Raw genomic sequence first — 14608 nt, forward strand, 5'->3', positions numbered from 1 at the left:
TTTTGTTATGATAGTCATGTTGTTTTATAATCACTGTTATTGTACACAAACCAATTTAAAATATGTGTTTTTAAAAGAAGTTCTCCTCACATGTTTTGTAAAGGTGTTCTTTTGGCATAAATTCCTCATTGGTCTGTTAACAATAAACATTCTTCATGAGTAACATTGGCAGTTCTAGGAATCCCTGTTTTATTTTGGCAGAATCCATAACTGTTAATTTTTAAGTAGTCTCCTAAACTTGAAGGATTAACTTAATTTTTCTGTTTTGTAATGCCATGTTTTATCTCATTTGTACTTTCTCAGTTTGTTATTTTGCATTTAAGTAAAGCCTTGTTTTTCCAGTGCTCACCAAAGAAGATGGCTCTTTCCGTTTGGAGAACATGACAGCCGGAACTTACACCATCCGCACAAGCAAGGAGCTCATGTTCTTTGATCCCATTACTGTCAAGATTGCCCCCAATACGCCTCAGCTGCCGGACATCATTACTGCTGGGTGAGTGTGTGATGCTCCCCAAGTTCTGTGAATTTGTTTCTTGGGCAGCTTGCTGGTTTCAGCTCACAGTAGCTTGGCTGAAAGTTCTGACACAAATCCCTTTTTATTCCCTTTGCGTCCAGGTTCAGTGTGTGTGGACGGATCTCTATCACCCGGCTGCCTGAGGGCTTGAAGCAGGGCAGGTACCGTGTGACTCTCACTGCCATTGGCCAGGATAAGGCTGCCAGTCGCACTGCTGAATCTGACCAGCAGGGGGCATTCTGCTTCCAGGCCAAACCAGGAGACTATAACATTCAGGTACAGGAGTAATGCACACCATTTCAAATTTGAAGTTGGGTATTTTCTCTTTGTATTGAAATGTACTAATTTAACATTTCTCCTTTTCTGTGCAGGTGTCTCTTCCTGAGGCAGAGGTGAAAGCTGGCCTTGCTCTGCAGCCTCAGGCTCTTCAAGTCTCCCTTGTTGATCAGCCTATGTCTGATCTCCTCTTTACACAGTTTATGGCCTCCATTTCTGGCACGGTGTCCTGCCTGGGTTAGCACTGCTTAGCTAAGCTCAGTAGACCATTTCCCGAAGGTCGTGTGACACTCAAGATTCAATGAATTTGTCACCTAAGGCTGACTGTAACTCCTCTCCCTCTTCATGTGCATATTAGCGGCTTGTGGGGACCTGACAGTGACCCTGCAACCTGTGAGCCGACAGGGGGAAAGGCGCAATGTGCACCTCTCTGGACGCAGCGAATCTCTCACCTTCTCATTTGATAGCGTCCTGCCGGGGAAATATAAGGGTAAGGTGGAAGCCATACAATTGATATCATGCAGTGTTGTTGTGTAGTTTAAGTTGTAGATATTCTTTAAGCCTGCCATTTTGCATTCCAGTATCTTCAGTGTAAGGTAACTCCTCCCAGAATTAAACAGCATTCTTGTGATCGGTGTTAAATGAACGGTTCAGGTTAGGTTGTGATGTGTGGTAGTACACATAGTCTCTGTTTCTGCCAGCGAGCATCTCTCACGAGGAGTGGTGCTGGAAACACAAGTCTGTGGAGGTAGAGGTTCAGGACACAGATGTGCTCGGAGTGGAGTTCAGACAGACAGGATACATGCTGCGCTGCTCCCTCTCGCACGCTATCACTCTGGTCAGTACCCGGAATACTGTTGTATTCTTCATTGACTGCTCCCAGGGTGAAGCATTAACCTTTTTTGGCATGGCTTTTGGCAGGAGTTTTTCCAGGATGGCAGCAAACCTGAAAATGTAGGAGTGTACAACTTGTCAAAAGGAGTCAACCGCTTCTGTCTATCTAAACCAGGTATGAAGCCTCTCAGTGGACCCATTAATCAACTAAAGAATGCATTGTGTGTTCATCTCCAGACTGCCAGTGTGTTCTGTTTCTGATGTGATTTTAATTTTTTTTATTTTAAAAAGGTGTGTACAAAGTTACACCACGTTCTTGCCATCAGTTTGAGCAGGATTATTATACCTATGACACGTAAGCATAATTCTTTAATACTTTCTATTTTATTTGCTTAACAGAAGCTGAGTTTCATCATTTTCCACAATAAAGTGAATGTGTCTGTGGTACAGGTATCTAAAGGTACAGGTTTACTTCCCTGTAAGTTATTGCCAGATGGTCAAAGTGAACAGAGCAGGAGGAGAAGCCAGACTGGTTCCAGTACCCAGGCCTTTATCACATGCTCTCACTTTCAGGTCTGCCCCCAGCATCCTCACCTTGACCGCAGTAAGACACCATATGACTGGCCTCATCACCACTGACAAGATCATGGATGTCACTGTCACCATCAAGTAAGTTGCTTGAGTTGGAGGTGTCTAGATAGCTCACACCAGGGAATGGTCAGGCTTCAGAGATTCAAAGTCCTTTTCTCTGTCCGAAGCAGTTCTGTCAATACATGTTCCATTATTTCAAATATAGCTAGAAGCTTTCACAAGTATACATATCCACCATAACAAGGTTTATTTTTTTTTTTTTTTTTTTTTTTTTTTTTGTGAAATCGCTCCGTTAGGCAAATTCCTGTTCTGAGGGGATTGAATTGCTATTATTTCTTATGGGTAGGAGATTAATTGGTTCCCAGATTAAAAAAAAAAAAAAAAAAAAAAAATCTAATTTATCTTTTAATGTTTTGTTTTCCTTTTCAATTTCTAATTTTGCAGCCTTTCCCAGTGTCTTTTGCGTTTCCTTTTCTACATTATTCGGAGGCGTTGTGATAATTTGGCTCATTGTTGTTTAAGCTGTAAACTCTGCAAAGCATACAGACACTGTAGCATTAGAAGTTCTGTATTTCCTTACTAGCAAATGTTTGATGCTAGATCGATTTATTGCCTTACACTACTGATAATTATTTCCAGGGTAATGTGGAGGTTACTACACTAGATGTAGAAGATAGCAATGGTAACACCACTGTGGACAAAACCTTTTGGGTCTTAAACACTAAGTGTGTAACCCTGTACCAAAACATCTAATGCAAGTAGTGGTGCTTTTGTACACAACAGAATACCCGTTGTGGAAGTAAAATGACCACATAAAAATGCCTGTATGTTTTCAGAAGTTAAGTTTTCCCTTGTAGAAGACAACTTTGTGTAAGGGAAGAGTGTATTTCAAAAACATTTTGTTAGATTAATAGGCATGGCAATAAGCAGTTCCTTGAATATTGTTTATACAGTTGCTGTTCAGCAGACATCTTTTTCAACCCTTCATTTACTGATTCAGTCCAGTACTCAGCACCGAATAGTGGATTCCTCTTTCAGACCCCATCTGGTTACTTAACCACTCTGCCACCTGCTGGTTCTGCTGAATCCTTAACTGAATAACTGAAGTACAAGCGTTTTCCTTGACTCACGGAAACAGACAGTTTAAACTTAACTGCATATGAATGACTTATTAACTATATTAAATTTTCATTCTACTAAATTCAATGCTCTTTACATCGCAGTTTGGTTCACAATTTGATTATGCGGCTGTTTATTCTTGGGTAATCATGTTTTGTATTTGAAAGACATGTTTCCCCTGTGGGAACTCTTATTCCACAGCAAAAGGAAATGAGACGTTGCGCCATCTGGGTGCACCCTGTTGAGTAGTAAAAGCTCTCCGTTGCAATGTTTTTATTTCTCCTTGTAATGAAATATAAACTATGTTTAAGTGAGTTACAGCACGAAAATGTTAATTAGAACAGAAACATTTCGTACACTGCGAGTCATAAATTATTTATAGTATTGGTGCAAACAGGGAAATTAAATCAATCCTCTAAAAAAGCATGTGTACTGTAGATGCAGCAGGAAGAGAGCAGCGTTGTCCAGTACCACACAAGTGTCAGCTCATGAGCCCTCTTTACAACATTCTCACCTTACTCTATTTTCACCAGTAAGCCCCACTGCTCACAGACATGTGTTTAATTAAAAAGATGCATTTTATGAGCCATGTCATTTGGCAGAATGCAGACTGGAAATGATCAGATTGCTGTCTGGAGGAGCTGTCTAAAACCCTGTGTGTGAAATTACAATAACAAAATGAGAATAAACAAATATGGTTTCATATCATTCAATGAACATATACATTCTGTCCTTATTGCACAGCCAGTATGTATTTCACAGTCAGTTTTGTAGTGAACTCGGCACATCCAGCTTTTGAGGCAAACAGTCCAGACATATGAAAAATTATTTGGAATGCTTGCTGAATTATTGTCCGGAGTTAAACTGTTGAGACTCACTTTTTTTGGTGACATTATTCCCTCTTACATTATCTTTTCTTTAGTTTACAGAACTGTTAAAAGAACTTTTCTTAGACATACAGTCCACTTTTTCTTTGAGGGGTGTATGTTGTGGAACAGCATCACTTTTGCATTTGCATCACATTTGCAAAGCTTTTGAACCTTTGAAAGATTTATAGGTTCGGTGTAAAATTCCATAAGTTTATTTTTCGTTACTGATCCCTTTAAGATTGTCAGCAAAGATTGGATAAATATAGAGCTTTGATTAGCTCAGAGCATGTTTAGTCCTGGAACTGGGATTCACTTTGGCAAAAGCATTGGACAGTTTTGTTTTGCCTTCAGGTTTGGATGTAATGCTTCTAAGGGTTTTTTTTTCTGGATTCTTACCCAGGTCCTCGATTGAGAGTGAACCAGCTCTGGTGCTGGGGCCGCTGAGGTCTTTGCAGGAACAGCGGCAGGAGCAGCAGCTGCAGGAGATCGAGCTGCGCCGGCAGGAACGGGAACGTCGTGGTGAAGAAGACGGCAAGGAGAGCCCACCTGTGCAGGAGAAGGCCGAAGAGCTGCACGGGCCTTTCCACTACGAGTTCTCATACTGGGCCAGGTGAACTGGGTCACAGCAAGGGGATGGACAGTTTAATATTAAATGCACCACAACAGTGTGTAGAAAAAAAGATTCCATTTAGTGTTAAGATGGAAACAAATAAGTCAAGCTGAAGAGGATTGTTGGCCTTCTGTTCTTGAGGTTTTTAAGGTCATTGAAACCTAAGTATTACACATCAGAACACTAGTAGAACAATTTTTCTGTCATTTGTGTGAAATATGGAGGGTAAAAATTGTTTGATGGAAGTGTTGGTAGTTCATATATATAATTTCCGAATATACTGGGTAGAGTTTCACTGACTTGCTAACTTTGCTTTGTTATAGAGCTGGGGAAAAGATTACAGTAACTCCATCATCCAAAGAACTGCTATTCTACCCCCCTGAAGTGGAGGCCACCATCACTGGAGGCAAGGGTCCATTTGCCTTATGACAGTACCTTAGAAATAATGTGCTGCCTTTTTCCAGCTGATTGCTCATTGGCTGTCTTTGTGTGTGCTGACAGAGGGCTGCCCAGGCCGGCTGGTGGACATCACCGGGAGAGCTGGGCTCTTCTTGGAGGGGCAGGTGTTTCCTGAGCTGGATGGCGTGGAGATATCAATCAGCGAGAGAGGAGCCTCCACTCCGCTCATTACCGTCCTCACTAACGAGAGGGGAGCCTACAGGTACTGCTGCCTCATCCATCCTTGCAACGATTCTCTGTCTTCCAGGGCCAGCATCCATTCATCATGTTCCTCCAAAAAACTGAGTTATAACAAGTTCTGCATTAAGAGCAGTTTAGATGTTTATTCCAGTTAGTGTGCTTCATGAAATGTGGTAAAATACCACACTTGAATGCAAAGTTGTGTTTTGTTTATATTATTTTCTTATGTTTAAACCAGAGTGGGGCCCCTGCATAGCAACCTGGAGTATGACATCGGTGCCAGTAAAGAAGGCTTTGTGTTGACATCAATGGAGGGTACCCAGGGTGACTTCAAGGCTTTTGCCTTGGCAGGTGTGACTTTCGAGGTAAATTAATGGAGAACATACTATTTTCAATGGTGCCAGGGGTAGAAAGATAAATACATGTATTATTTTTGTGGATAGTGGATTTAAAAGGTGGCATTATTTGGTTTTACTTGTCAGTTAAGCTGTCTGTCACTTTGATTCTTTACTCCCTCTTAGCACCCTGGTGCCAAATCAGTACTGCCATGCTGTGTGTTGGCTGTGCTGCAGCACTGAGCTGGTTCTCTCTGGTGTGCATCTTACAGATCAAGTCGGAAGATGGCCAGCCACTTTCGGGTGTGCTGCTCTCCCTCAGCGGTGGACAGTTCCGCTCCAATCTTCTCACACAGGATACCGGCCGCCTCACTTTCAACAACCTGGTACACTGTCAACAAGATGTCTCTTTACAGTCTCAGCTCTCCCGCAAGCCCTTTTTGAGTCATGTTTGAGCTCACATCAGGCTTTTCAACTCCCTCCTCATAAAGGCAGTTCTCTTTTGCTTATTCTAAGGATATCTATCAGCATGTCAGAGATTCTACTATGAGATTTAACCCATTTGTCTTTATGCAGAGTCCTGGCCAGTATTATTTTAAGCCCATGATGAAGGAGTTCCGTTTTGAGCCTGCCTCTCAAATGATAGAGGTGGAGGAAGGCCAGACGCTGAACATTGCCATTACTGGATTCAAAACTGCGTACAGGTATGTTTTCATACTGTTTTTTGACCGGACTGTGGTGTAAAATAGCTGCATTCACATGCCAATTTCATAGAAATGAAGGCGAAACAGTGAACACTTGAGTACTATGGATGTCTTAACTGCACTTTTGCATTCCAAAGCAGCAGTAGAAGATAAAGAATATGCACTGCATTTTGGATTCTTCAGCATGTTTCTTTTCACAGCTGCTACGGTGCAGTCCAGTCTCTGAGCGGCGATGCAGAGCAAGGCGTGTCAGTGGAGGCCATGGGCCAGGGGGAGTGCAGCCTGTACAGTGAGGACACAGTTACAGACGAGGAAGGCCGCTTCCGGTTGCGGGGCCTGTTGGTGAGCTGCTGGCCTTTTTATCTAAAATCCCTGGTGCAGATCATTTTTCACAAAGAGCCTTAACCTCTGCAGCTGGAATCAGTAAATCTATCCATCCCAAAAACATCTTGCTCATCTTACTTAGACAAGCATTCACCTGAATGATCACTGACAGGTTAAGACACACCACCAAAAGCAGATTGTTGTATACCCTAGAGATGAGCTCTCCAACACCCCTGCAGGGGCTTGGCATTCAGAAAGCCAGTCTTCTACAGGAAAGAAAAGACATTTTGAAGAACATTTTTCAGCAATATTGAGAATAGCCATGGCTCTATTCTGAAAAGACTTCAAATTTGTTCTGATTTTAATAGTACAACTAAACATAATGGAGGAAATGTACTGTAGTCGAGTCATTTTGCCTTATCTTTGTGTTGTTGTGATCGTTTCTCATTTATTATAGCCAGGGTGCAAGTATTTGATTCAGCTGAAAGCAGAAGGAAATGACCACATTGAGAGAGCACTGCCCCAACACAGATCCATAGAGGTGAGAATGTGGGGTCTTTCAGTTGAAAAATCCAAGGTCTGTGCAAAGTTTGCATTTACATTCATTTATATCAATCGTTCAAAGCAAAATAGTGTAGCATAAGAGGTAATGACGGTAATTGTGGATCTGAGAGCGTTAATCTGTTTTCCGTGTGTACACAGGTTGGAAACAGTGACATTGAAGGTGTGAATATCATTGCCTTCAGACAGATCAATCAGTTTGACCTGAGTGGCAATATCATCACCTCCCCTGATCATCTCCCCACACTTTCAGTAAGATCGGTGTACTTTTGCATTTCCTCATAGAAGCTCTGCATACTCTAACCGCTGAGTTTATGGTATCACTGTGGAACGGTGCAGCATCAGCACCTTCCACTGTCCCATCTGCTGAACAGCTGGGGTAAATGCTGTGCCTTGTCACCTCTCAGCTCCCTTCTCCTTCCTGCATGTATGAAACTGATTTGTACAGTGGGAACAATAATTCAACTTGAATCCTTTCCCTATTGCTCCTACTTTATGACCTCAGATGTTTGATTTATAAGAGGGTGATAAATTAGTAAACTTTTCCTCCCAATTATAGGTGAAACTTTGCAAGAGTGACAACCTGGACAACCCTATCCAAACTGTGTCCCTGGGACAGTCACTGTTCTTCCACTTCCGCCCACTGCCACGGGATGGAGAGGTACATTCCATTCCCAGAATCCCCATATTCTCCCATATGCTATATTTTCATACCCTTTTGACCAGAGTGGTACAGTATATTAATTTTTCAATTAATTTCTCAATGAACAACCTTTTGCACAGTGACTGCTTGCAATGACTGCTTTAACAGTCTGTATCCTTATATACAGTTTAATAAAAAAATTAATCAGATAACTGAAAACAAATGTAAAGTCTGACAGCAGAAGTGAACAGAGTACAGCAATAAATGGTACATTTGTGATGTTTTAATGATTTTTGCACTTTACAAAAGATGTAACACACAGGCAGTCCCCAGTTTACAAAAGCCCGACTTACGTAGAACCTGTAGTTATGAACCACCCTCCCAAAACCGCCGCTACTTTGTGACGCACATGAAAACATTGCGCGTCTACAGCGGTTCATTGGCTCGTGGGTGCATGAGCCCGAGGTAGGACAAAGACTTGCTTCTTTTCAGTCGGACTGTCATACACACAACCTCACCCCAAATGCCCGCACTTGCCCAAAGTCAGAGCAGCGGGGTATAAAGAAGCTGCACCTGCACACCCTGGTTGCATAATCTCATTTGAGCAACCCAGCCCTCCAGCGCTTTCGAGCAAACCCACGGCAACCTACCCGTCCTTTCAAATCCCTTGTTCTCCTCAACCCCTTGTTCCCACTCCTGACGTCCATGGCTCCTGACACTTACATTGCCTCCTTGACTGCATTGGATTCTCCTCAAGACCTATGTTTGTGCAATGATCGACCCACGCCTGTCCCCGACCACGAATCTCACCTGCTCCCCTTGTGTACCGACAGCAGAGATCCCGCGATTGGGTACACACACACACACACACACACACACACACCTCAGTCTCCTGCCCCCTCAGTATGAGACAGACCACGTTACAGTTAAATGTCTCATGTGTGTTATTGTACTTGCCTTTAATTTTTTTGTTTTTATCTTCCTATCTATGCACCAAAGCATAAATGTGATCCATTAAAGAAAAGGAAAATGATCACGATTTAAACTAAAGTGGAAATTTTAATAAAGCAACTGGAAAAAGGTGAAATGCGAACGAACACTGGAAAAGCAAACATTAGTTTCCTTGTTTTAATGTTTTCTTGAAAAGTTTTTTAATACCTACACACACACATTCTCTCTCTCCTCCTCCTTTCTCTATTATAAATACTGTGGTAACATTTATCTTTCTATGTCTCTATTAGAAAAACTGTAGTTACATTTATTATTACATTCTGTTATTACTGTATTATGTTAAAAATGTTTCAGTGTATCTGAAAGTATTTCTTTAATGCTTTTTATGCATAGAAAGGTACACTAACTGAGACAAACATTTGACTGACGGTAGACACAAACCGTACCTAACTGTTCCGACTTACTTAGAAATCCGACTTAAAGACAGACTTAGGAACAGAACTCGTTCGTAATCCGGGGATTGCCTGTATAGGCTATGCAATAATGTGTAACAGGTGTCAAACTCGTTTAATACAACAGGCCAAATAGGATTCATGTATGTACCATCATTTTCTATATGTTTAATTCTGGAGATTGAAGTACAGCTGGAAGTTGCTCAGTCTTAAATTTTTAGTTGTAAAGAGGGAGCAGGTCTAGAGTTTTGAAAGCTATGCTAAGAGCTTTCAGGAATGGCACTATCATTTCTGTATGGATTGTGATACTTTGCACTTCAGGATTTTGACTGGGTTACAGGTTTGAGATTGGTTTTAAAATGTTTTTAATGAGTGTTAATGCAATAATGATTTGTGTTCTTGTTGACACGGCACAAACATTAAGTGACATTACCAGTGGCGTTCTGCTTTTGCTTGCAGTTTTTAAATTACCTTTTTGAAAAGAAACGGCCAGTTTATACACATAACATAGACACATTTTGTAACAGGTTGTAATAACTTTCCTCAGGTTCCATGTCGTCTGTTTAATTTCTGTAAGTGATTACCTGCTTTCTTCTTTTTTGCAGAATTATGTGCTAATGCTGTACACCACACTGTCTAGCTCCCAGTATGAGTACACGCTGCCCCAGGTTTCCTTCACTTCTACCGGATACCACAAGCATGTCACACTGACTTTTAACCCTGCTGTGAGTACTGATGTTTTATTTTAATCATATGTTATTGTCATATATGCTGGTTAATCATGTTAAAAGTACTTTCATATTCTACTGGCTATTTTTGACCTTTTCTGAAGGGACACTTCTGTCCCAATTGAAAGCATCTGAAAATTTACTAGGGTAGATGTAGACTGTCAGTGGGCAACAATTTTCAGTAATGGGTGGCACGATGGTGCCAAATCTGATGATGTTAGAGTCCAGCTCAGTCTGTCTAGAGTTTACATGTTCCTCTCATATTGGTGTGGTTTTTTTCTCAAGGTACTGTGGTTTCACAGTTACAGTCCAAAGTCATATGTTTCAGGTGGACTGATGTCTGTGAATTGCCTGTAGTGTGTGTGTGTGTGTGTGTGTGTGTGTGTGTGTGTGTGTGGTTGGTGTCGCATTGAGAGTGTACCCTGCTTTATGACTTACGCCTCCGGGATAGGCTCCAGACCCTGATGACCTTACACTAGACATGCAATTTTGAATAATGGGGGGGGGGAGAATTTGTGTCCTTCAAGTCTAGACTTTGACTGAGTCATCCCAGTGTACTGGTCTTCTTGTTTTTAAGCAGTTTTTGTAATAAGTTCTAGTTTCACTGTAAAATACATTTTTAAGGAAATATTTTTACCTTTTTTTCCCAACTGAAAAATGTAATTTGCTTTTGTTCATACTGAGGAAGTGTTTTCTGTCTAGCCATTCTTTCAAAGAAGCCATATTTACATTTATTCACTTAGCAGATGTTTTTCTCCAAAGCGACTTACAATGAACTCTATGTAGTGCTATGAGCCCACACACCTTATTCAGCAAGGTGACTTACGCTGCTAGATATACTACTTAGACTGGGTCACTCATCCATACATCAGTGAAACACACTCTCTCTGTCACTCACACACTATGGGGGGAACCTGAACAGCATGTCTTTGGACTGTGAGAGGAAACCGGAGCACCTGGAGGAAACCTACGCAGGCACGGGGAGAACATGCAAACTCCACACAGACTGAGCAGGGATAGAACCCACGGTCTCTCGCACCACCCAGGTGCTGTGAGACAACAGCGCTACTCGCTGAGCCGCTGAGCCACTGTGCCACCCATATGTGTTCAGTTCTGAAGAGACGGATGTTCTCGGGATAAGTTTGACATAGCGTTTGACAATTCTGTCATGTACAATGTTGTAAGTCTTGGTCACTTCACTGAAAACTGCTGTTCTCCTTTGGTTGCTTAGTCATAATTCCAGCATAACTGACCTGATCTGCTGTTTCTATTGTGAGACATTGCAGTCAGTCATATTTATTCTCCATTCATGCAACTGAATTCAGGTGGATTCCAAAATTTTTCCAAAACGATCCAGTTTTACAAATATTTTAATTTTGACATTATAATACATTGAAATAATAATGATCAGTATGAGGTGAATACTGAAGACACTTCTCACTGTGTGAAAGTTTGACATTGAGCTGAGATGTCAGTGTTTGAATATTTGTAAACAGCTTGTTCCCAAGTAGCTTGTAAATTTTGGTCTGCGGTTTTGAATTTCAAATCAGAATTGAAGTAGCAAAGAGTTGTGTCTGGTAAATTTAAGCCTTCTAAGTATCCCCTTTGGCATAATTTTTTTTTACTAGTAAACTAAATTGTACTGCTTTGTCTTCTTCAGCGCAAAGTCCCTGACCAGGATGTTGCTCAGGGCTCCTACATTGCTCTACCCCTCACACTGCTTCTTCTCCTTGCTGCCTATAACCATGAGAAGGTAGTTTTCTTTTTTTTTATTTTTTAAAGCAAAACCAAGTTTCATTTACAATTGTAGAAATGCCTTTTTCAGTGGTCACAGGTTTAGCGTATAACTTTTTTTTCTATAACATTTCACTGAGCCTGTGCTTACTGATGTGTTTTGTTCTGTTTGAAATGAGGTGTAACTCTTAGTAATTTTCATAACTGTAACACATTTTGGATTTCAAGGTCTGAGAAGCTTGTACAGTTGTCATGAATATATGAATGAAAGAGTAATCCCTCCCCAACCAGGTAATCCCGCTGTTACTGCAGCTGGTGAGCCGAGTGCAGGGGGTGCGGGGGTTGGCCCAGGCTGGTGGGGAGAGCGCCGCCCTTGATGAAACCAAGCGGCAAGCCAAGAGGCAGAAGGCACGACGCACCTGAAGCTCAGAATGGGTTGGAGAGGAGAGCAGTATTACCTCTCAAGCCCACAGACTGGCAAAATTAATATTGCGGGGATGGATTCAGCACTGAAGCACGTGACCATAGCACACACTACCCGCTCGACTCCTGCCAGTGGGCTTCTGTGAACAAAAACCATTGTACTGTTCTTTGTGGAATTCATACTGTCAATATGAGCTTTTCGCTTTTTTGGCTGTGGGCACTTGAGTCCGTGCAGAAGATTTAAAGGAGGACAGCTGAGATGATAGTGCATCTTTGATTTTGTCGTCTGAATATTGGTTTTTTTTTTCCCTTTTTTTTTTTTGAGGGTTGGGGTGGCATTTATACATAATTTAATGTGACTGATTTGAGGAATTTAACTGTGATGTGATTTTTGAAATGGGATTTTCAGTGGTCTCAGGGAATAACTGAATGTGTTTGCAAGGGGACAAATGAATGAATGAATCTTTTTAGAATTCCTGCAGCAAAGAGTCATGAGCAAGTTCCTTAGTAGTGTCTGCCAACACTTTAGTTGGATTAAACTAATTGGTGTCACTTTTTTGTCTTTCCCAATTAACAAAATCTCTAATATTTGTTATTTTCCCCGCAATACAGGGAGGACAAAGCAATCTTAATTTATGTCCATATCTGATCAAATTGAGGTAATGAAGAAAAATAAGAATCAGTGGAGGGGAAAAAAATTAAGTGGCAATTCCTAAAAGTGTCAGTGGGGGGAATTATTGAGCCATCAGTCGGTACTCTGTGGATGACTTAACCTCAGTTGCTACAGGCACAGTGACAGAGAAGGTCAGCGCTGGCCTCAGGGCAGAGGAGAGGTGGCTGCTCAGTGACTCAGTGTCTGTCTGTTTTCAAACTCTCTAAGGCATGACTTCGGGTTAGTGTGGTGATGCAAACCTGAAGGTCTCCTAGATATGACTGTAACTGCATGGAGTAAAAGAGAACACTTGAAATAACATTGTCTCACACTTCTGGTGATTTTTTTTTTTTTTTTTTGCTGATAAATTGCAGACAGTTGGCCAAAAGTGATGCACTATTTGCCAGATCCAGTTAGTGGGCTAGTGGGAAGAACCACTTTCAAATGAGTGTTGGCATCACTCATCCACTGTGCACACAGGCGGTTTCCATGTCCTCTCTGCTAACCATTAGAAAAGTCACTCATGAGATCACCAACCACGCTGATGGTGGCAAATGACTGTTTCCATAAGCATATTTTTAGCAAATTGTCATGTGTCACAGTTCATGTGCTCATGGTTATGAGCAATATTTGATGACTGGGTTCCCAAGTAGCTTCAGTGTCCCTTTTCATCCATTTTAGTGCATCCTAGTGATAACAGCATAAAATGTCACCTTGGGCTTTTACATTACATTGACATTTTTTCATTTAGCAGACGCTTTTCTTCAAAGCGACGCGCATGTTAGAGAAAATACAATGTGCGTATTACATTAGGAGAAAGAGAGACATAGTTGCAGATGTGATTAAGTAAACTTGGCTTCTTTCCACTATGCACCAATGTTCATCGCACGAGTAGGTGCATAAAACTCAGAATATACGATTCCTGATCACCTTCCTACAATTTATTTTATTTTTTTTTTTAAATAAAAAAGGTACACAAACGTACAATACAGGAGTAGCGGCTGTGAAAAAAATTATCTGGGCACGATCGTAAAGTTATGGTGCATGAACATTTACACTATACATGAGCTTGAGAGATCATGGGCAAAGTGAGTACAGAAGAGGTGAGTTTCCAGACTCTTCTTGAATGTAGTTCTGAGTGAGAGGGGGAGGTCATTCCACCACAACGAAGCCAGAACTGAGAACCTCCATGTGTGGGACCACCAAGCAGGCACAAGTAGATGAGTGAAGCAGTCTGGTTGAGGTGTAGCGGTTAATCAAGTGTTCTAAATAGCTAGGAGCAGTTCTATTTATTCATTTTAACTGCTCGGTTTCTTTTCCATCAAGTTTGCTGGGTGTTATGAAATAACCGAAAGCCAACCTTTGTTCTGTTCATCAGTTTCCATTAAGTTTCTCACTGAAAGTCTCGTTTGGTGCCAGTCTTGAGCTGTAGACTTTGGCTAACCTTCACACACATCTTTAACTGTGTATGAGTTACATTAAAATGGTTCTAATAATAAACAGGAAATGGAGACTTTGTCACTTGATGCCGTTGTACTGATTCTTTGACATTTTTTGTTCAAACAATGTGCAGAAAATGTAACCGTTTAAATAATGTAACAGATTATTTAATAATGGATCCAGTTAACCTACATTTTTAGTACTCGCCC

The 14608-nt window shown here is 41.3% G+C and overlaps 1 protein-coding gene across 1 annotated transcript in view; it reads left to right on the top strand.

The window, feature by feature from the left end:
• Positions 1–13742, top strand: part of LOC108926482 (nodal modulator 1-like) — a 35363-nt gene extending 21621 nt beyond the window's left edge. The window contains exons 26-46 of the mRNA XM_018739175.2: positions 343–493; positions 616–790; positions 886–1027; positions 1149–1280; positions 1492–1628; positions 1712–1799; positions 1916–1979; positions 2198–2293; positions 4604–4813; positions 5137–5219; positions 5315–5474; positions 5691–5817; positions 6060–6173; positions 6364–6491; positions 6692–6833; positions 7273–7356; positions 7518–7628; positions 7936–8037; positions 10028–10147; positions 11811–11903; positions 12176–13742. Coding sequence (XP_018594691.2) covers positions 343–493; positions 616–790; positions 886–1027; positions 1149–1280; positions 1492–1628; positions 1712–1799; positions 1916–1979; positions 2198–2293; positions 4604–4813; positions 5137–5219; positions 5315–5474; positions 5691–5817; positions 6060–6173; positions 6364–6491; positions 6692–6833; positions 7273–7356; positions 7518–7628; positions 7936–8037; positions 10028–10147; positions 11811–11903; positions 12176–12307 — 2591 coding nt within the window. The 3' untranslated portion in view covers positions 12308–13742. The remainder of the gene's footprint in view (positions 1–342; positions 494–615; positions 791–885; positions 1028–1148; positions 1281–1491; positions 1629–1711; positions 1800–1915; positions 1980–2197; positions 2294–4603; positions 4814–5136; positions 5220–5314; positions 5475–5690; positions 5818–6059; positions 6174–6363; positions 6492–6691; positions 6834–7272; positions 7357–7517; positions 7629–7935; positions 8038–10027; positions 10148–11810; positions 11904–12175) is intronic.
• The last annotated feature ends 866 nt before the right edge of the window (positions 13743–14608 follow it).

This window comes from Scleropages formosus, chromosome 20 (genome assembly GCF_900964775.1).
Source record: "Scleropages formosus chromosome 20, fSclFor1.1, whole genome shotgun sequence".
Taxonomy (NCBI): Eukaryota; Metazoa; Chordata; class Actinopteri; order Osteoglossiformes; family Osteoglossidae; genus Scleropages; species Scleropages formosus.